Source organism: Choristoneura fumiferana, chromosome Z, assembly GCF_025370935.1.
Source record: "Choristoneura fumiferana chromosome Z, NRCan_CFum_1, whole genome shotgun sequence".
NCBI lineage: Eukaryota > Metazoa > Arthropoda > Insecta > Lepidoptera > Tortricidae > Choristoneura > Choristoneura fumiferana.
In genome coordinates this window covers 38,491,656-38,515,214 of record NC_133472.1, presented here as the reverse complement: position 1 = coordinate 38,515,214, position 23,559 = coordinate 38,491,656, and the positions used below count along the sequence as shown (strand labels likewise).

The 23,559-nt window shown below is 37.2% G+C and overlaps 1 protein-coding gene across 2 annotated transcripts in view; it reads right to left on the bottom strand.

Moving 5' to 3' along the window:
- Window positions 1-2,985: 2,985 nt before the first annotated feature.
- Window positions 2,986-23,559, bottom strand: part of LOC141436409 (UNC93-like protein) — a 109,180-nt gene continuing 88,606 nt past the window's right edge. For both annotated transcript variants that reach the window (XM_074099379.1, XM_074099388.1), the window contains 4 exons: window positions 21,889-22,054; window positions 16,080-16,347; window positions 7,862-8,058; window positions 2,986-5,241 (listed from right to left, as the gene is read on the bottom strand). In XM_074099379.1, the coding sequence (XP_073955480.1) occupies window positions 5,119-5,241; window positions 7,862-8,058; window positions 16,080-16,347; window positions 21,889-22,054 (754 nt within the window). In that variant the 3' untranslated portion in view covers window positions 2,986-5,118. The remainder of the gene's footprint in view (window positions 5,242-7,861; window positions 8,059-16,079; window positions 16,348-21,888; window positions 22,055-23,559) is intronic.

Below are 23,559 nucleotides of genomic sequence, written 5' to 3'. Positions count from 1 at the left end.
AGGTAAAATAGGTACCCAGTTGTTATACGATTTTATAAGTTACATATTGTTTTTTTTAACAAAAAATGGAACTAAATTTACTATTTTTTCATAATCATCATCATCATCAGCCGGAAGACGTCCACTGCTGAACAAAGGCCTCCCCCTTAGAACGCCACAATGAACGACAACTCGCCACTTGCATCCACCGGTTTCCCGCAACTCTATACCATTTTTTATTTCTTAAAATTAGTTTAAATACGTTTTTGGGATTGGAACGCAACAACTTCATAAACGATCAAAGTTCCATAAGTATGTACTTTCATCCCCTTTTTGACCCTTTTAGGGGTTGAATTTCTAAAATCGCTGAATGACGTGTTTATTTTATTTCTAATTTAAACCCTTAAAAGTTTCAAAGTTCTATCTTCAAAAATGACGGACTTGTATACACACTTTGGACCCCTAATTTCGAAAAATCCCTTCTTAGTGGATCACTATGATCCTCAAAAAACATGTCTGCCAAATTTAAAAATTCTGGCTCCAGTAGTTTCGACTGGACGATAATGAATCAGTCAGGACAAACAATTTATCCTACTTTCCAACTAATATTATAAATGCGAAAGTTTGTAAGTCTGTTTGTTTGTTTGTTACTTTACCGATTTAGATGGAATTCGGTGTACAGATAGTTTGAATCCCGGAGAAGGACAAAGGGTAGTTTTTATCCCGAAAAATCTCATAGTTCCCGCGGGATAGCGATAAACGAATTTTGCGCGGACGGAGTCGCGGGTAACGGCTATTAAGTAATAGAAATAGAAGATAGACAAGTCGCAATCATTTTGATCAGACTAGATTTAGCATCGGTATTAATCTTTTCATTACACTTGCTCGTAAACAGTGTCGTAACATGCAGGCTGCCTTGGTTGCAACCCCTCAAATAAAACCCTCGATCTTAATGTGCTGGTTACGAAACCCGTGGTCGGTAAATGAGTCATTGCCCGAACTAATTTTCTTGTCATGAAGCCCAAGGTCGGTCAATGAGTTTGTTACTGCATGGCGTGCTGCTCGTGCTGGTGTGCTGGTCGGACACATGCTGCGGAGGGGGGGGGGAGATGTCGCACGGGTGGTACTAGAATTACGCACATAGACTCATTAAAGCCCTCAGTCTTCGACTTCGGGCTTGTAATAGACTCTCGTTCGTAATTCCTTATGTACCGCCCTTGAGACACAATGTACTATTAGTTTACTTACATAAAAATGAACTCTTACTATTAACTCTTTCAATGAGCTTGCAGAAATGGTAATGACGTTTCCAAGAAAGATATGCGAGGATGTGTAGCAAGGAGTGTTTTTCATGCATGACTTACTTAATAATCAACTTCATTATGATTTCCTTGACAAAAGTATGAGATGTCAACATGTCATTAGTAGCACAAAGGATCCACCCTAGGTAATGTCATGATTCCATTTGCTCGACTATATTCTCACCAACGCCTTTTGATTTATTGGCATTATTAATACGAAACAAATTATTACAGCTCTGATACTGTCAGGCGCTAGGTACTACTAATAAAGAGACTTATGGTCGGACGGAAGAACTATTTTAGTTAATTTCCTGATTACAGTATTAAATACTCAGATATTTTTAGAGTTCCGTAGTCAACATTTTGACTTTTGGCAAGAACGGAGCTCTTGTAGTTTCGCCATATTTATTTGTCTGCATAACTGTTTGTATAAAGAGAGCCCTAATAGGTCTCGTTATGGTCTCAGCGAATTTAAAAGAAGTGATGCACCGGGTCAACTTTTTTTTATAGAGGGATGGACGACAATCTCTTACGGAGGGAAAAGTTGCAACAGTGTCAAACTTTAAGCGATAAATTACAGTTTCAATCCCTCCAGAGTGACGCTAGAGTAGCAAGTGACTGAAATAATTTAGTACGAGTACCTACATAAATATTATGCTAAAATTACTGATGTGAAAAAACATGAAGGGTGTTATAATTGTCGTGGTTTGTTAAAGATATTTTGAGTGATTTTACTGTGTCTATAGTTATACTTAAGGCTTCCTTTAAAATTTGCCCACTTGCTACGGTAGAGTCGCGTAAATTGAATACCTTTTGAGTGACTGGTACCCAGTAATGGACAGCAAAAATTCAATGTCTTATAGCCTAACATTCATGGACTTCACTAGTTATGACCATCGATTACTGAACATACTTAGTATTGTTAGTTTAAAAAAAAACGGCAGTATCTTACATTTAGGGTTTACGAAAAAAAAGCCATAATGATTCTCGTCCATACTATGACTGATGCCGTCATCCTAAGGCCATACCAATGTATATTGTCTCATATGTTTAAAGGAGCGATTCTTGTTTTATTTGTATACTACTAGCCTGTTAACTGCCATTCCCCGGTTTCAAACTATCTGCAATTGAATTTCATCTAAATCGGTTTAGCGGTTTTGACGTGATGGAGTAACAAACAGACTTACAAACTTCCGCATTTATAATATTAGTGGGATTTATGTATTTATTTTGGGGATCTCGAAAACAGTTCTAATGATTTCGACAAAACTGTTGTTTTGGGGGCAAACAATCGATCTTGCTTTGTCATACACCTGGGAAAACGCTTGTTTTCGAGGTTTTTGCATTTTGTTTTTAGTGTAAATTTCACACGCTCGAAGATGGGTAATTTCGATAGCTCTGTCATCAACTTTATTTTTACCGATAAAAACATTAAGCACCGAAAACAACACGCAAACAACGCACTTGAAACCGATGACAACAACTTACTATCGTAACGTGCGCTAGTCCGACGGGCTGCGTGTTTGACCAAAACTGAATGCCCGGTACCACGAAACTCAATTCGCGCGGAAACAAGCGACGCTACTCATACAGTTAGCGATAGTTAAGCGACAGTCGCTATTCCGAGACGTTATTATAATACCGAATAGACTGAAAGGAAGAATAAAGGAAGAGTTAGGCAAAGGACAATATTTAAACCCACAAAGACCAAACAATTTCTATTTTTATTTTCATCACAAACTCATTGACATCGTTAATAAAATAACATAATATTTTAATCAAACAAATAATAGGTAAGTGTTATCTCATAATAGAGCAATTTTATTTATATTTTATTCTAGGACTAATCTAAATTTACATTAATAAAATAATATGCCTACGTTTTAACATTTAACTGTAATTATCACGTGGTTTTGATACCCTATCAATCGGTACATACCTCGTCATCGAATTATATCATACAGTCGTGTACTGTTTAGTCAATTTATAAAAATTTAGACTCATTAAAAGGCGCTCGCGCAAGCCAACCACCCGACGCTCGCTCGAGCAATGTTGCATTGATTTAAATTAATAAACATTGGATACTCAAAAATCACAAATAAATAATATCGAATACATCGTTTTAATTGCATTATAATAGCATCTACAAATATTTTGATTTTTTATTTGTAATATGAAATTTAACATTGGATATTATTTTATACATTACACTATGTTCGGCATTGAAATCACAACTAAATTAAACGAAGCGTTTTGATTTCACAAAACATACGAATAAAACTTAACTACGTATTTATAAGATTGTAGTGATATATAATTAATTTATTTGATCTAAGTACCCTAGTACTAATTGGCGGCGCCTACTTACACTGCGCCACCGAGTAACTACACATTTCTGTACATGAAATCAAGCCGTCTTTCGATATTATCAAAGAATAAAAATAATATCAACAATCTTATCAAATTTAACTTATATTAAATGAACGTATCTACGGAATGATAATGTTTGAATACGCTGCGCTCGTTTTGAATTACCTAAGTGGAAACGGTACTTTCGTGTTTTCGTAATAAAACCGGTTCTAAACATTCACGTTTCAGAGAAATTGAGCAGGATTTCCGCAGTTTATAATTGCAACTATTAAAAATAAAATCAAGCAAATGGTTAATAATCGAATCATACAACAAAAGAACCAAATCAAATTCATAGTTTAAAATTTGATACAAATGATAAATATGTGAATTGGAGCCGCAGGCGCAAGAGCCGAGACTCGGTTACGTACATGATTCAAGTACAAGTAATACTCAGCATAATTAAACATCTAGATACCCAAGAAGTCGCCACTTCCCTGTACGTAGCAGGTTCAACCTACTTGTTATTGTTTAACTAAAGACAAAACACACAAGAGTCGAATAGTTTAAGACTATAGAGTCATAAGTACCTACAGAACATAAAGCGCATAATTACTTTTGAATGGAACAATCAACACAGTTGGTTTTGTTCATTCATTAAAATCAATAACATATTGAGGCGCTCGCAACTGAACAACTCAGATGCGCTTGTAATTTGCACTAACGGATTCTTGAAGCAGATTTTGAATTTATCACATTAATGAACGCGAGTACTGCCTTTTCGTAACGTAATGTTTGGCAACCTGTTTCATTTCGCAAACTCTAAAACTGTAAATATTTCAGGATTTATTTTAGGGCCATTGTGTAGAACCCTTTAGGTTAGGTTAGATTAGTTTTATAAAAATCCTGAAATATTTACAGTTTCAGAAATATTAAACAGTTGGGAAATGAAAAGTTGCGAAATGAAAAAGGTGGCCAAACGTTATTCGCCGAAACATTAGTAAACCCAATGAACGATTTATCTCTAAATGCATACGCCGCTCTCTCCACCGACCCGGGAACCCGAAGTCGAACGGAACTTTGTACTTGTATAGTCTCACCAACTAATCTATTGGATACATAAATAATTCTAAATAAATTCGAGATTATATATAGCTCGTCCGTGGTTTTGTACCAATTACATAAATGGTCAAGGTGATCTTTCGCCGTTTAGTCGCTCCTTACCCAACAGAGCCAAGTTAAGATAAAATTTTACAATTTGGTGATAGCTGTCGTCAATGCTACTTAATACTGCCGGTAAAATAGACTGCTAGAATTGGGTCGTAGGGGGCAAAAAGGAGGATCAAACGGCGGAGCATCATCCGTTGCCTGGCCGAACGCGGGACAGAGATGGCTGGTCTCGGCCTAGGGAATACAAAACCGGTTTTTCGGCATAACCGGTTAACCGGCAATTTGAATTAAAAAAAAACCGGTTTGGTGTATCCTCTACTTAGAGGTGTGTAATCACAATTTCGTCATCAATTTCGTCCTTCTCATCATCTTCTTCTGGGGGCTGCTTGGCTGCCTCGGCGGCGATGGCGGGGTCTTCAGCGATGGCCTTCAGACGGCGGGCCTGGAAATAAACAGAAACTTTATTCAACAAATCATTCATCCCACTAATATTATAAATGCGAAAGTTTGTAAGTTTATTTGTTACTGTATCACGTGAAAACCGCTAAACCAATTTAGATGAAATTCGGTATACATATAGTTTGAGTCCCGGGGAAGGACATAGGATAGTTTGTATTCCGGAACATTGCATAGTTCCCGCGGGATAGCGATAACCAAATTCTATGTGAACGGAGTCACGGGTAACGGCTAGTTGATAAATAAATAGTAAAGAAAATATTAAAAACCACGACAAAGAGTACATGCAACTATAAAAGGGAAATCACAAGGAAAAAATTACGAGCTGATTGGAATGTACATTGAAAAATATTTTTTTCGTTGGATAATAACTGTTTTCAATTTTTTTTTTTTTTAAATACTACTATAATCAATTAAATTGTTCAACAAAAGCATAAAACGAGTTATTTTACCCGAGCCGTTCATAAAGCCAACCGAGCCGGTACGGCGAGGGTGGATAGACACGTCATGGGGGAAATGGGTTTAATGCTAGAGTTTTACACTGCTTTTCACTTCGAGGAAATTAAATAGTAACAAAATAGCAACAGAGGAAAGAGTTGTTCACTTACTAGGTACCTTTTATTTTTCATGCATTGCTAATAATTTCAATTTTGTAATAATATTCATTTATATTGATTAATTTTTAGTTTACTACGTATTAAAAAGGATTAAAATAATAATAAAAGGTACATCGATTTTTTTTATTTACACCTGACGCCTTGGTCCTTCTAAGAAGAAGGAGATTTTACTTTATGCACTAGAGCATAAAATATTATTTTATGTCACCTAGATCCAGCGTAAAAACGAATTTAACGAGCATGACAAGTGAAAAATCAATTTGTAGTACTGTATACCAATATAAAAAAAAACCTACTCCTGTCACTTGTCTAATATTGAAATGGTTTTAAGTTGTAACAATCTAATTTTACTATGTATATCAAGCCCCCTATTCTTTCATTGTATGCTAAGATTTCTCTAAAGACAACTATGAACATGTACAGTCAGCAATAAAGCTGTGAATACAGCCAAAGTGCAAAAAATATGTATACACGACCTTAATATTCAGGCAACAAAGTATACAGGACGTATGTATTTTTGTTGCTAAATGTACATTAGAAACATGTTAACGTGGCATTTGTTAAGCCGTGACACTAAATAGGCCTAGGTCAGTATGTTAGCAGAATCGTGCGATGATAATTTGGCGACAAATTGCAAGTTTTTTGGCACGACGTGACTTGTAAGACCAGTACATACAAACAACTAGGCGAAAACTAAAAAGTCCACCTTGCATGCAGTAGTGGTACAAGTACACTAATTGACTACAATTTCCATGAACCTCAAATCACCTGAATGGGCAATTTTTTGTTTGCACGCTCTTAATAGATTGTATCTATGTAAATGTAATTTATACATGGTGTTAAATATTAAACTGAAAACATCAGACACCCCAATTGTTTATTTTTATTTTAAGTTAGTTTTATGCATTTTTTACATAAAAGCAATTTAATTTTAATAAATATTCGTACTTTTCGCTAAATCAGGAATTCCACTTCATTTCTACTTCTACATGTTAAATTTGTACTTGACTGTTGCGCATCGCCGTTTTTTGAAGAAAAAAAACAAGACTGACAGAAAAAAGGTCAGCATTAAATTATTGTGGACGGAGAGGTTATAGCAGGAAATTTGACTTTAGAACTTTGTTTGGACTAATTAAGAGGCAACATATCATAAAGGTCTATAATAATTCGGGGCACAGGTAAATGCTTAGAGGGCCTCATGTTTAAAATGACTGCCCTATCTTGTAACAGTTTTATGTTTAATCGGTCTAAAATCCCTAAACTCATCCCGTAAGCAAAAAGACATGAAAATTGGCTCAGGGTTATGAAGTTAGTTTTGGGAATTACCACGGGAAGTTTACGAACTTGATGATTTCAGTTGAAACGCCACGCGTAAAGACTAGGTACGAGTAGGACAAAGGGTAAAGACTAGCAGCCTTATTCATAAAAATTTAGAGCCTCCTTGAAGGCTCCTTGAAGGCCCGATGCTAAAAAACATGATTCATAAACGTCTGTTAGCACTAATCAGTCGATCAAGGCTCTGCTAAAGTTAGAGGACCGTAGACCCTCCTTTATCTCCCTGCTAAGTCACAAAATGGCCGCCACAAGTTTGAACAGTTTGAACAAGTTTTAATTAATCATCCTTGATTAACATAAATTACGGCTTTTTGCACTTAGGTACAACATAAACATGCGGAACGGAAATGACGGGAAAACAAACATCTGTTTTTTATTTTTTTCCTGCTAATTTGCTGTCACTGCTGTCAATTTTTTTTAATTATCGATGAGGCCATTTTTTGTCTTTGATTTGTCAAGATGGCCAACATAACGCGTCTAGTCCGTCTATCAGCAGCTCAACAACTAGCAGATTGCTAGCAAGCCGTCTAACAAGCTTAATCAGTCTGCTAAGTAACAGACCGATCAAACCTCAATTAAGGATTTTTTATGAATAAGGCTGTAGGACAGGATGCGAGTAGTCGAAACTAATATCTTCATTTTTTTAACACGTACCTTTCTCTTATGCAGAATTTCGACGATGAGGTACCCAACGAAGCCCACAAGCAGCACGACCATCATAACATACAACTTCATGCGCGCGCAAAGGTGCGTGGAGTATGCGTATGCGACGACGAACCCGGCGCTCTCCCACAGTCTGAAGTTGGAGAACGCGGCCTCTTTGTTGCGTCGGAAGAGCACGCCGTATAAACCTGTAACAAGGGTGGTTTAAAATTAGATATAATCAATAGAGGTTCTAACAATATTGGAAAAGCCTTAGGTTTTTAAACAAGGAGTCTCTGACCATGGGGCTTTAAAGCCAAGGTTCGATTCTACTCGAATAACTGAGCTACTTATGATCAGCAACTTTTTTAAAATATGATCACTGTTTCATAGAGATTAAGGGGCTGTTTTACCATCCATTGATTAGTGTTAACTGGCGGTTAGGTGTGATGCCGTCTCTATGTGTTTTGTTCGAAAAGACGGAGACGGCATCACATTTAACCGTCGGTTAACGCTAATCAATGGATGGTGAAACAGCCCCTAAATGTAATTTTTGATGTATGCGATACCAAAACAAAATTGACGGCATATTGATAATTGCTTATCTAAGATCTAAGAGATATCAAATTGTCAAAGTTTTTTTCTATTTTCGATAAAAGAGCCGTTTATACGGGAGACAAGTTACAAGTCGTCTTTTGACCGAGAAGTACTAGTAGTCTATATTTCCACGAGATGGGATTAAAAATCCGGGTTTAGTAGATCAGTTAAAGATTAGGAAATAAAATTAATTAAAATACAATGCCGATAGAAGAGCCCTTACGGCTGTAATTTGTATAAAAAAAGTATAAAAAAGTGATTATGTAAGGAAAGATCGAGGAGTAAGGCGATTCTTTGTTTCGTCTTAACCCGATGTTCTTGACAAAGAGCAAAATGTAATTCAAGCTCCTGTGGTAAATGTCCCAGTGCTCGACATGCTAATACCCAATAGACGACACGCTGCTGTCACCTCTATTGCTAATGACATGCAATTAAAGATTGCAGCTGCTGGGACAGTGATTAGCACTCGAACGTTTACCTTAATTGCAATATGTTTTTTTGCTTTTGAACGGGATAGATCCATCCCAGCCTATATACGTCCCACTGCTGGGCACAGGCCTCCTCTCAGAACAAGAGGGCTTGGGCCATAGTTCACACGCGGGCCCAGTGCGGATTGGGAACTTCACTCGCACCATTGAATTGCTTCGCAGGATAGTGCAGGTTTCCTCACGATGTTTTCTTTCACCGCGAAGCTCGTGTTTAATTTCAAATGTAATTCCGCACATGAATTTCGAAAAACTGAGGTGCGAGCCGGGGTTTGAACCCACGACCCTCTGCTTGAGAGGCGATAGGTCAAATCACTAGGCCACCACGGCTTATACGGCCTTACTACTACGGCTTATAACGGGATAGATATATGTATTGTGTACAATTATCTAGACTAATATATGTTTTAGTACATTTTGCAAAAATTCAAACCTCAGTGTTTGTCGTAGGTGCCTTATGCCCACTGTCGTCTTCCGTGTTATTCAAGTCATATAGAATAAAAATAGCGTCATAAATCCCGCATTTCATTGCTCTCGATACTTTATTTCATCGAACATAAACGTACAAATAATATGTCAATTATGTTCCATTGAGCACTTTGACGCACTGCAAGCAATTATAGACATGAACACTGCATTATTTCTTATGAAATTGTGGGTATATGAATATAATAATATCAATAATTGTAGCAGCTTCCCTCTTCACGTGTAGCATTGGCACGTGACGATGTGTAGGGCAATTATAGTTCTCTTCAAAGGTAAAATATGACATTGAAAGGCCCCTAGTAGGTAAGAGGTATCGTATAATCTAAAATGGAATGCAGTTTAATTTATTTCAATTTGTTCGCATTTAGGTACGTGAAAAGTAAGTTTGTGGATTGCTATATCAATAATATACTCAGGGGCACAAAATTTGGCCCACGCTACATACAAAATGACCTAACTGCATACATTTGAGGGCCAGATTTTTTGCCGCTCAGTGTACTTAACATACACTGATATAATTCATCATTGATCATTCACGTATCACGTGTGTGTTTATCCGTTTCGAAGATTCTTTATTTTAATTTCAAAAAGCGTAACTAGTAGGCCAGTATCAAATTTTAGGTAGGTACCGTAAACTGCTTCTACTTTGCCCTCTGGCCCCAACATTGCCTAAGTTAATTTGGAGTCGATAACTTAGGACTCTTATAGGTAACTTTTATCTACAAGGGAATTATTATTACGGGGAGACAAAAATTTAAAAACCTAAAGGGTGCTAAGTTATCGACTTTAAATCGAATCAGGCAATGTTGGGGCTAGAGGGCAAAGTTGAAGCAGTTTACGGTACTGAAAATGTAAGCAGAAAAGAATCACTAGGTCTAGGTATGAGTAATTTTGTACGAACATTAAAACATTGAAAGAACATACATAGTTAGATTAGACAATCTTTAGATATACGTATAGTTGGCTCAGTCACTGTTTCACGAGGTAGCCAGTTTTCCAGTAGATGGTATAGTGAAGAAACTCTGAACATCTCTAAAAGCTATTTTTGCAACGACCGGCATACAGACCAATTAGAAATAGTGGTGGCAGAGTGTCATCCATCCTAACTTACTTAAGTATAAATGCGAATGTGAATCTGTTTGTCTGTTCGCTTTAAACGAACATGATGAAATTTGCTATGAAGAAATTCGATACACTGGGAACGGCGTAGGATAGTTTTTAGGGTTCCGGAGCCAAAATGGCAAAATCGGAACCCTTATAGTTTCGCCAGGTCTGTCTGTCTGTCCGTCCGTCTGCTGCTTTGCTCAGGGACTATCAATGCTAGAAATCTGTAATTTTGCAAGGATATATATGTAAACTATGCCGACAAAATGGTACATTACAAATACTAAAAAAATTTTTTTTATGGTACCTCCCATAGACGTAAAGTGAGGGTGATTTTTTTTTTCTCATCCAACCCTATAGTGTGGGGTATCGTTGGATAGGTCTTTTAAAACCTTGGGGTTTGCTAAGACGATTTTTCGATTCAGTGATTTGTTTGCGAAATATTCAACTTTAAAGTGCAAATTTTCATGAAAATCGAGCGTCCCCCCCCTTCTAAAATTTAAACAGGTGGGTGGAAAAATTTGAAAAAATTCAGGATGTAGTAAGTATATCAAACTTTCAAGGAAAACTATAACGGGCAAGTTTGCTTGAGAATTATTAGTAGTTTAAGAGTAAATAGCAGCCTAAGGTATAAAATATACCTAAACTTGGAAGATTCCGTATGAAATACGAAATCCATAGAAAAATATTACTTAATTTTTTCGTAATGGCTACGGAACCCTATTTTGGGCGTGTACGACACGCTCTTGGCCGGTTTTTTATGCTGGAAATTGAGATAGTGCCCGTGCGATAGTGGAGTCGCGGGCAGTAACTAGCATGAATTAAGACACGTGTGTGCAGTTAAAATAAAAAGTTTAATATATTTAGTCGGCATAATCTTAAATTAAAAGACAGATCTCGATTTGTCGTTAAGATTAAAGTGCATTTTTTAAAGTAAAATATACCGTTGCGGAACCGGTTTCAAAGAATATTTTTTATAAAAGAATTCTACGATTCACTTAAAAATTGCTTTAATCTTGACATAAATCGTAACATCTACAGGTAGCTAATGTACCGTACGAAACTAATATAGTTTTAAGCGAGTGTTCGCGATAAGCGACTAAAATATGACTTAAAATTTGGGAAAAGTTGAGTTTAGTTGACCAATTCGTACGTCTACAAGCGAATACTCGTAGGTAGATATAATAAAGGCGCTGATTTTGTGCGTTTATTTTTTTCTTTATGTGGTGTTAAAAAAACCTCGGACGACAATTTAAACCACGTTAAGATTACTTATTTGATTACTGATACGATACAAGTGGAAAAAAAATATACATCGAAAAAAAAGTTAAGTCTTGAGTGTAACGATTTACCGAAGCGAAGCTTATTGACAATTGTTCAAAAAAGAGGAATAATCCTGTCAAAGCATGTCCATCGGGAATTCCTTCGGTGTTGGTGACACAGCAACTGTTTAAGGGGCTACCCGAGGTTTTCATCGATTTTTGACAAGTTTTGAATCGTATCTCCTACTTTTGCACTACAGATAGAATTATAAATCAAACGGCTGTCGGTTCTCCAATCTTCTAACTCAATTTTTGTTTACCGGATTTTGAAAAAAAATGAATACTTAATTTTGTATGATTTTTTTAAACATTGTCTGAAAAAACACTCATTTCGTATCTCTATTGACGTGAAAGATCTAACACTATACGAAATCTACATATTTGGGTTTGTCTTTGACGTCTCTAAAAAGTGGTCGAGGGTTTTAATTTGAAACTAATTAACACAAAAGTTATGGCCAGAAAACCATTTTTTTGGCCTGAAATTGTTCAACTTTGATGCCAAATATCTCGAAAACAATGAACTTTGAAGTAAATATGGGATACTATATTGTTAAAGCCGTTGTTAATTGTACTAAGGAATTCAGATCGAAGGTCATTGGGGCATGGGATCCCCTTAAGGTTGTATTTGATGTGTGCCCAGTTGTCAGCGCCATTGTACGACGCACTGATGAGTATCTTATGATGGTTGCACTGATACGTGTGCAACAGGAAGACGCCTCAAGGATGTCGACTGACGTTACAAAATAGCATTTAATTGCTCTATGACAATGTTACTTTGTCAGGCTCCTACACAGGAAGCAGTAAATTTATTAAAATATCGTTTTGTATCCGTTATTTATTGTTATTAATTGTTTGCGAACAAGCTATTCTTGCTCCACCTACTACCTATGTACAACTAACCTAACCAATAAAAAATTGGAAAACCCCCGACTTTGTCACTTCAAAATTCAATATCTCAAAAAGGGCTGAACCGATTTTGATAAAACATGTCTAAGAACCATCGATAGAAAAACTGCTTTTAAATAAAAAAAACCGCATTCAAATCGGTCCACCCGTTTAAGAGCTACGGTGCCACAGACGACACAGACAGACACAGATAGCGGTCAAACTTATAACACCCATATTAACTATTGCGTAGGGGGTTAAAAATGCAGAGAAGGTCTAGGACAGTTCCGCAAACTTTCATAAGAATTTAAAGAAGTGTTTTCATTCAGTAAGTTTTCTGTGAGATTTTTCATAAATGTACCTGATGTGAATAATATTAGGTACTTATAAGATACTAGCTTTGGCCCGCGGCTCCGCCCGCGTGGTATTCGGTTATCGCGCGCTGTTCCCTCGGGAACTGTGCATTTTTCCGGGATAAAAACACATCACTCTCGGGCCCATCTCTATGCCAAAAATCACGTCGATCCGTCGCTCCGTTACGGCGTGAAAGACGGAGAAACACACAGACACACAAACATACAAACACACTTTCGCATTTATAATATTAATAAGTATGGATTAATAAGGCAGCTGTTGAAATAACTAAGAAGGCGTCATCTAGTGAGCTCTTAGCATGATCTCATTGTTTGCTTAATTTAAATTTGTCATAACGTACTACAAGTAGGTAGGTACCAACAATGAAAGTTTTGCAAGTTTGGATCATTCTCCTTTGCAATGTCAATCACGTAAGGGCAATCCGAGCATAGCTCGCTTCATCGCTCCTGACCTTAAGCTTTTGCTTTTTTGAGCATATCTATAGGCTACTTTTTATTCCATTCTGATATTCCCACGAGAATGGGATGTACGCATGAAAAACCTCAACCGCCAAGAAAAACAAGGTAAATGAAGATTACGATGTATTTTTTTGGATATTTAACGGGCAGCGGTAAGGTATGTAATTGATTATTTTGCTTTATTTTATTATGGTTATTTTATGCAACTATTGATATTTAAACATGTTTAATTTATTGGAAACTTAAAACTTAAAACCTTAAATTGCTAAAAGCGGTAACGTGTCGGTGTGTAGGTAACTTTTAATAAAACACAATCCGGTTGAATTTTAAAATGAAAAAAAAAAACGAATTATTTCATTTTAGTTGCAAAGGGGCGACTTATGTATTATTTTATTACCAACAAACTATGGATCCTGGTCTGCAATAAATCATTTTTGATATTTTGATAAGTAGATACGAGTATTAGCATTTGCCGTTCAAATATACCTATTGGTTTGTATAAATCTAGATATAAACATCCATTTCTATTCGCAGGTCGTTTAAATTCAGCAGTAAACTGCGGTCGTGCGCGCCAGCAATAATTATTGCAATAGCTTTTCACCCAGTGCTGACTCTCACGCGCTTGTGGACGACAGCATACAGTTTACTAGTTGCCCGCTACTTCGCCTACAAAGAATTCGTTTATCGGAACATCCGGGATAAAAGCTATCCACCCATTAAGCTATGTCCATACCAAATGTAGAGGCGGGGGCGGCCCGCATCCCAAGTGGGTGACACCCGACCGTGAACACCAGTAGTGCCACCCATAAAAAACCTAAAACTTTGGCAGACTGCATAGCCAACACTAATAAAAATAATACGAGTAAGTATGACACCTCTACTTACTCGTACCTATTGCATTTAAGTTTATTTCATTCGAGTTTTGGGGTGACGCCTACAATATCCTCCCCGGGGATGCTAGCAACCGTTGCTTGCTTAGTTTGGGTCTAGTTTAATTGGTGTAAATTATTCCATAATATTTATTTATTTTTATTTTATTTATATTTCACGTCTCTAGATACGCCTAGAAGAGTTTAGCAAACTACTAACTTTAATGAACATTCGTAAGCAAATAAACCATAACTTGAACTCTGTAGGTACAAAAAATATATACAAAATGATGTATGCTGTGCCAGTGATTACGATGACGAGTCATTTTAATTCAAAAATGCAATAAATTATCGCAATTATCTAAAAATTATATAGTTAGAGAAGATCTGCGTCGTACATTAACATAACGTTTGTGTTTCATTCTTTTTCCCGGCATTTATTCTTTGTAACAAAGTCACAACACATTAGAACGTGGTAACTTAACATACCTATTAAGTGTTTAAAATGATTAAATTTTTACCCACATATCAAATAAGTGACGAAGTCGATTTGATTACAAAACGCACGTCGCGCACCACGTGAAACGAATAGCACGTGTGAGTTGCGCTCGTGCTGGCTACGATTTTAGAACTCACAACTGGTTTTGTACGAGACTAGCATGAACCCATGGCTTTATCCCGTGGAATAACAAAAAATTAGAATGTTTATCCAGTGAGAACTTAGGAAAAATCCGGACCTAGGTATGCTCATGCTCATTCTCAATCTTGTCTGTCAAGACAAATATAGTGGTGTACAGGCGGGGTATTGCATGTCAGTCCGGCACATTACTCTTTTATATGTATAATAAGTATATACGGTCAGCATCAAAAAGTGATCCGCTACTTTTGATACTGACTGTAGATGCCCGCGACTTAGTTCGCATGGAATTAGACCTATCTCGACTTCTACGCTGAGATTTTTTTCACATGATATTACACTACACACCACTTAAATAACTCAGACAAAAAGTCAAAACAACGTCCTTGAGACGCTTGTAGCCGCTAAAGGTTTTAACGAATAATTGGAAAAGGAACCCGTGTTTATCTTCAAGTTTTCATTAATACTTCGGATGTTTAAAAACATACACATAATGGCGCTATTATGGTTCAATCATTTTGAGTTTTATTTTCTTTAAAACCTATAAGCAGATTTAAATTAGGTACTTTGGTCTTCAAAGTAGATTAAAATTTTAAATGTAATGAAATATTGTTAACAAAATGCGAAAAAGGGGCCAAAATGAAAAATTGTCTCTGGCCGATTGAATGCAGAAGGGAACTGGGAGCTGGGAGCCTTAAGGCCGCGTCTTTGTAAGTCAGTGGTTGTCACACTTTTATGATCATGGGCCACCTTAGACAGAGTCGGCTTGCTGTTGGCCGTAAACTTCCATATTTATGAATTGGCAACTGTTCGACCCTCTTATAGCTTATTGTTATCTTCGTATGCAAAACCTGTTTTGTGAACCATTTACACTAAAGTCGTTGCATGTCGCGGATCACAAAAAAGCGGTTTCAGGCCGCAGTCACACGCTGTGGAGCGGAGACAACAGGAATCGACCAATTAAATCAATCGATGCGTGATCTTAAACTAGTAGTAACTAAATCCAACATACCGTTAATTTGCGTCTGCCAAACAGCATCACCGACTCCCCACAGCCCAGAGATCACAAAAAAAGTCATAGGGGAGTTGGGGTTCGGCCTCCAGATGAGCAGCCAGACGATCAGGCAGAGGTGCAGGGCGGCGCCCATCACGAGGATCGGGAATCTCCCGATGTACTTCATGGCTGAGCCGAAGACAAGTGAGCAGATCGCGTTGACGACCCCGAAGCAGATCATCACGTAGCCGATTGAGCGGATGCCGAGAGCGCACGACACGTAAGCCTGTAAGGAGTTAAACGTTACATTATCGCTGGAACTGAGTACTTACTTAATTATTAGAATAGGGGTACTAGTTGACACAAGATGCGACTCTACATAATAAGAATAATCCTTTAGGGACCCTGGATTTTCGGCGAAATTATTACCAAATGATTCATTCCCTGTTTCATCTAGCTAGACGAACGATTTTTTTTCTGAAACTGTAAACTTAGAATTATCCTGCAGAAACTCAAAGATTAGGTTAGTTTTATAATAATCCTGAACTACGTAAGCTTAAAACAAATCGTCGTTAAAAAACCAAACAACTGGTGTACCTACATAAGTGTTGCAGATTTGGATACCTCTAATCATCTCTATTAGTTAAATCTCCTACGCTTTAAGTATTTAGTCGCAACGTCTCGAACGCATTTGCATTTAAATTTTTAACACAAAGATACCAGTTCGCATGCATATTGTTTCAATGGCAAATGCAGCGCTCGCGCAGTTTGACGCGATTCAATATGGACGACTAACGAGCGGTATTGTTTAAATTGAACATCGATTCGGCGTAACATCTACAATGTAGATTCTACATTATATCTGACGCACTGCAATGTCTGCAGTTGGATAGCTTTATGCTCAGTCACGTTTATCAACCAAGAACCAGTGGCGTAGCTGCTGGAATGCTAGACGGTGCCGGGCACTAGATCCCTCACGCTAACGCTGTAATTTAACTAAAATACATGTAATAATGATATTACCAATAAGCATTAGTAGGAGTATAAGTACGGAGGCCCTGGGATAACCAACAAAGTGCAAAACTCAAACTGAACTCGACAGAGACAAATTCTCCCACCAAAATGAGATATTTCTCGTTCGCCTTCGAGAGTCTTGTCACTTGTCCATTGTGGTATCCTTCATGCTAAACATGGTACAGTTGCCATCAAATATTTCAGAGCAGCCAAGGTGGTCAAGAATATCGGCACATGCACTCTATTATTAAGGTATTAGAGTTCATGTTTCGATATTTTTGATCACCTTGGCGCTCCTAAATATCTGATGGCGACTGTACAAACTTAACTTAATGAGCACTTTAATATTTATCTAATTCGTTTTGTTGTCCAATAGCTTGAGTTTAAGCCAGTAGTTATACTTTCTGTGCCCTGTACTACGTCACAGTTACCTTTATAGATTAGATTTTAATGAATCTTTCTTACTTTATAAAATAAAGTCACTTCCCGTAATCTGTAGGTACGCTTAAACAAAGCAATCTTTACCGGGTTGTTCAGTCCTACTAATCCTCTGACCTGCTGAAATAATTATTTAAAATCACTTTGCATACGACTATTTATAATGACGTGGTTATTTTCTGCATAACGCATCCAATTGACGCATGGACACTGGACAGCACATCCATTTGAATTGTGGGACCTTTTAAGAATAATTTGTAATACTTTTCTTTTATTTATTGCAGAAAATGCCTGTTATGGTATTACTCAGGACAAATGGCTTTAACTGATTACATTGCCTACCTAGAAATGTAATAACTTAAACTTTTTTTGAATCATGTATTAATTACAAATAAATTACAGTTAATTACAATGGACAATTATTATGGACGGGAGAAATTAGCTGCACGATTATAAATATTCAAATCGAGCTTGGCTATTTTGCATAGTCAGAGTACCTAGGTTAGGTACTATTGCCGGAGGTCCAACCAAGGTAACGCCTGATTCTATGAACTAAGTAAAAACTTGATAAATAAAGAGGAATGTTTGCTTTTTTATAACAAGAAGTAATTGACGAAATTCGAAATCTGTAATTCATTAACTAGCTATAAATATTTTTAGCACGCTGTGCTTGTAGCAAAACTACGAGCTGATTTTTAAATTTCGTATCGACTAAAATGATATCCTTCCAAAACCAACAATGTGTAGTCAACATAAGGCTGTTTTTGGAACTACATGATTCACTGAGATACGAGGTTGAAGAAGTAACGAGTCAAAATCGTATTGTTATCAACTCGGTAAAGTGAAAGTAGCGTTTCGCTATTGGGCGCCAAGACAGAAGCTATTAAAGGAGCTTTGTGTACTGGTAATTAAGTTAGGTTTAGCTTGGCAGGTTTGTGAGTTAGGGAACAATAGTAGATAACAGTTGCAAAAACTGGATTTTTATCGTCGATTTCATTTTACTCAAACATGATTTTTCGAAAAAGAAAAATATTAATGGCGGAGGCCTACGTCCAACAGTGGACGTCCTACGATGATTATAAGAACGAGAGAACGAGGCAGCAATATGTTTATTGCTAAGTACGAACTGGTTTAACTATTTATCTGGTCTAAAAAAGCCAGAAGCCTTTTTGTCTAACGCACTCGGAATCACATTCATTTTCACCATTTCTATCTGTCACACGGTATAAGATGACGATAGAAAGAGACGATGAATGCGATCGCCAGCGCTCTGTCGTCAAATAATATGGCCACAGGTCTTACTATAGAAGACATATGAGAGAACCGCACATCAAGTCATGTATTTCTGGGGTACGGTTACGGGTACGATTTCCGGAATTTACGAAAATAATAACAAGATTATTATTTTACATCATAACATAATACAAATCGTCACTACGTTTAAAAAAGCTCGAAAATCGTCAATTTTATGAGTGAACTTTATGAACCACTTCAAGGGCCACTTTTGTTAACGTATTGATTTAGATACGAGATTTTATCAAATTAGTGACGAAATACCTACTTATCACTCGATTAAATGTATTCAGACAAAAACGTAAACATATTTTTCATTCCATCTTACCGATGAAACTAGGGCCTGAGTTTCTTTTGACTTGTATATAAAAGCCTACAATATGCACAACATTACAATGAACCGCCAAATGTATAAAGGTAAAAAACTAAAGAAGATGACCCGAGGCTGTATTTCCTAACGTTTCTGGCGCTCGCGATCGCAATCAAGTGACAGTTTTTGTATGCAAAATGTGTCATTTGATTGCGATCGCGAGCGCCACAAACGTTAGGAAATACGGTCTCCGTTGTATGTTGTAGTGCGCATGTGTAGTGTGCACAGGATTGATATGGGGCTTAAGTCATATTTCGAATATGGAACGTCGACTTACCTATACGGACACTTTACTCTTTACTATATACGAGTACAACAGGTCATCTTCTTAATTTTTTTACCTATACTTCCTCAATGCCCGTCTAGCACGCTACATGCAATGAAGCAAAATGTATCTGAACACATGTGATGTGCGCCTTCGAAACACGACATGGTATGGACTCATTAGCGAGCCGCTTCCGCATGGCACCCATTAGATACGCAGCTGCGTCTATGTGTGACCAGCGTCGAGGCCCGAGGCGAGCGATTCTCTAATAGAAAATATGTAAGCATTTTTTAATTTCATTAAATATTTCTTTATTGTTTGACATACCGAGCTGTCAAATTTTTGAAAAATATCTTAGTGTCCCGTATAAATTTGTAGTTATCTAAGAATATTCAGTTTTAATAGCAGAGCCATGCTTATCATAGAAAATGTATGCCGTGTAAGGTCATTTTGGATTGGTTCCTGACATAGATCATCCATCCCAGCCTATATACGTCCCACTGCTGGGCACAGGCCTCCTCTCATAACAAGAGGGCTTGGGCCATAGTTCCCACGTGGGCCCAGTGCGGATTGGGAACTTCACACGCACCATTGAATTGCTTCACTGGTTTGTGCAGGATTCCTCACGATGTTTTCCTTCACCGCAAAGCTCGTGGTAAATTTTAATATATACCTGATATAGACAAAATATAATATATTTTTTTAGATTTTTTATTGGTTGCGCTTAGAGCTAGTAGCTTCGTATTTCAAGTTTTAAGACAATTGGAATTAATCTGTAGTTTTTAATTCCCTGGTAATTTGTATGGAAACACATTTAGGTACAAGAGCAAGCGGGTATACGTTCAGCTCAGACTCTTAACTTCACCTGAAGATAACTGTCTAGTTACGCTTGACTACCATTTCTTAGGGTTAACATCCTACCAGCAAAAAACTCTCGCATCGACGTAACCAATATAGTTTTTATACGACAAGACATATCGAGAGACCTGTGCTTTTATTCGGCAATCAGTGATATTGTGAAACCAAAAACTGAATAACTTGGATAGAATCGCTTACATTTTGACACGAATCTTATCTAATCTATGCCATGTTCCTTTAAAAGTAATGGTTTTATAGTGATTATTTATTACGACAATGTGTTGATAAAGGTCATTCCCGTGTTATTATTGGCAAGCAAGTACTAATGAGGGCTAGAAATATTAACATTTCTCCACAAATTTCACTCTTTGCAAGCGATATTTTTCACGCTTCGAGTAGCATCACATAATTTTTTCAACCATTATCTTGTGATATAAGCGTTCTCATTTAATTTCGGGATATGAATGAGGTCAAAGAAAACCCTCGACCTAGGCAATATTTGGAACAATTATATTTTTCGAAAATACAAACTGAGACATGGATGCACAGAAAAACCAGAAAAAGGGACCAGCGCTGGGAATCGAACCCAGGTCCTCAGCAATCCGTGCTGCGTGCTATAACCCCTACACCACCGCTGGACAGGAATCTAGACACGAATTTTTCCTATGCATACATATCTCAGGTTGCTTATTTCTACTATGCTACTTATGCAGCAGCACTAGCGACATCTATGTTCTGCTCTCATCGAGAGACGTCACACTCTTTCGGAACCAACCGCTCACCCAGACAAGAGATGTCGCTACTTAGCAATCAAATTATGATTGATTTTTTGGAGTCTTTTTGTATTTTTTATTTCAACTCCTGGTTACCTGAGATATGTATGCATAGGAAAAATTCGTGTCTAGATTCCTGTCCAGCGGTGGTGTAGGGGTTATAGCACGCAGCACGGATTGCTGAGGACCTGGATTCGATTCCCAGCGCTGGTCCCTTTTTCTGGTTTTTCTGTGCATCCATGTCTCAGTTTGTATTTTCGATATGGTTTCACGGGATACCCGTAAAAGTAACAAATTTGGAGTTGAAATAAAAAATACAAAAAGACTCCAAAAAATCAATCATAATTATATTGTGAAGAAAAACATTGTATGTCAAACGGGCGGTACTAGAATTACGAACATCGACTCATTAAATTAAAGCCCTCAGTCTTCGACTTCGGGCTTCTAATAGACTCTCGTTCGTAATTCCTTAGTTACCACCCTTAAGACACAATGTTTTATAATGAACGTGGCTAATACAAACTTAACTAACGCAGCTATTTTGCCATTCTTCATTTTTTACAGTTTACCGTGAATCTCGCTCTATGTATCTTTTGTTCATGGTTTATATTTCGTATTTTTGATGATTAAATCGCAAAAAACAATGTGATGTCATGATGTAAATAAAATAAAGTCTCCTCGTACAATCTTCGACCATATTCATGAAGATCTTTATTGCTAAGTAAGCTAGGTAGACAATCTTTCACCTAAGCCGCACGCCTATTTATATTCTTAAACAAATCCGTTTAAGTAAGGCATTCAATTTATTTCACGTACCTGTGTGTAATCCGCTCCGATGAAGGCCTGTTCCATGCCGATCCAGAGGGTGATAGGAATCAACAGCTGCTGGTTAGGTTTCTTGAGCTGGTACGCGGTCGCCGACAGCAGTTGAATGCCGGAGATCTCCTTGGTAGGGTCGGTTTGCCTTTGTTTTTCACCGTACCTGCACAATTGGTTTAAGTAAGTAAAGATGTTATAGTGGAGTGTGTACCTTACGCTTAAATGTTGACGGATGTTCACTGCCGCCAGTGAAAAAGGGAATAACTCAACTGGGTTCGAGGATAGCTAGAGATAGGTCCTTTTGTCACAATAGGTAATCAAACACGCTGAATCCAATGGTGTGATAAAAACATAAGGGTATAACTCGTCTTATCCCCCTTTTCACTGGAGGCACTGGTTTAATCAGATCCATACTCCGAAGAGTGTGGCCGAATGATTTTAAATTTGACACTTCTGCAAAATCAATACCATTATCAAGAGTCATCACATCACAGCCGGGTTGCATTGAAATTAAAATCTATACAATGCGATTCTAATGAAATCAATAAAAATATATATAACAAAAATTGAACCGACTACAAAAAACCATGAAAATATTTTTCTACCAGTCGGAAGTCGGTCGGTGCCTCAGCACGAGCCTACAACATTCGAAGAGTTTACCCGATTTCCTTAAGATCCAACCATAAGATCCTGTTTTGGTGCTTATCGGACCTAATTGGAGACAATCCTAGACGAACGCAATTTTTTTTTTAAATCGGTTCATAAATGACGGAGATTTGAGGTAAAAAACATAAAAAATACAAACGAATTGATAACCTCCTCCTTTTTTGAAGTCGGTTAAAAAATGCACGCTAACTGCGATTAAAATGTATATAAGCAGCCAACAGTTGCATTTACGGTACAATTGAATTGCAGTCCGTCAATGCGGCTCCTACTGATTGAAAACGTTTTGCGTAACTTTTACGGTTGGATCGTGACAAATATTTTGCATCTACACTGTATCAGCGCTGGTATCAAGGCAATGACATGCCGTTCTCTGGAATTCACGAGTTAACAGCAAAAAACAGTCGGCCTTAGCCAAGTATCAATCAATGCACGAAACGGCTCGGTGAAAAAATCTTGATAGCAGTAACAATCTAGTTTGGAACATGTTTGAAGAGCATGTTATAAATACCCGTGCAAATTATCTTGAAGCTATATACTCAGTCAGTATATTTTGTACAGTGTCTCTTTAATAATAATTTGTAAGAATTTATTGTGTACGTAGATACAGAGATCATAAATGAAATTGTTAGTTGTTACATAATACATACATGTTTATATAATGCATGTATATTTTTAAATACATACATACATAAAACAAAAAAAATCTAAAACTATTTAAGCTAGTTCCCTTAGAGTTCCAAAGATGCTGGCAGCGTTGCCTCTTTGAAATGCTAAGCTAAGTCTATGTCCGAGAAAGCTGCCAGCACTTCAGTCTCTTTGAAAGTAGAAATTATTGTTAAAGACACACTGTACAAAATATACTCAGTAGCTAATGAATTTGTGCCTTAGCAATTGCTTGTACTACATCGTGCAATTGCATTATTCGTGTTAATTGTTTTGTTTGACGGTTTAGATTCTAGAATGGACGTTAGGAGAGCCAATTTAAAGAAAGCCACAATATTC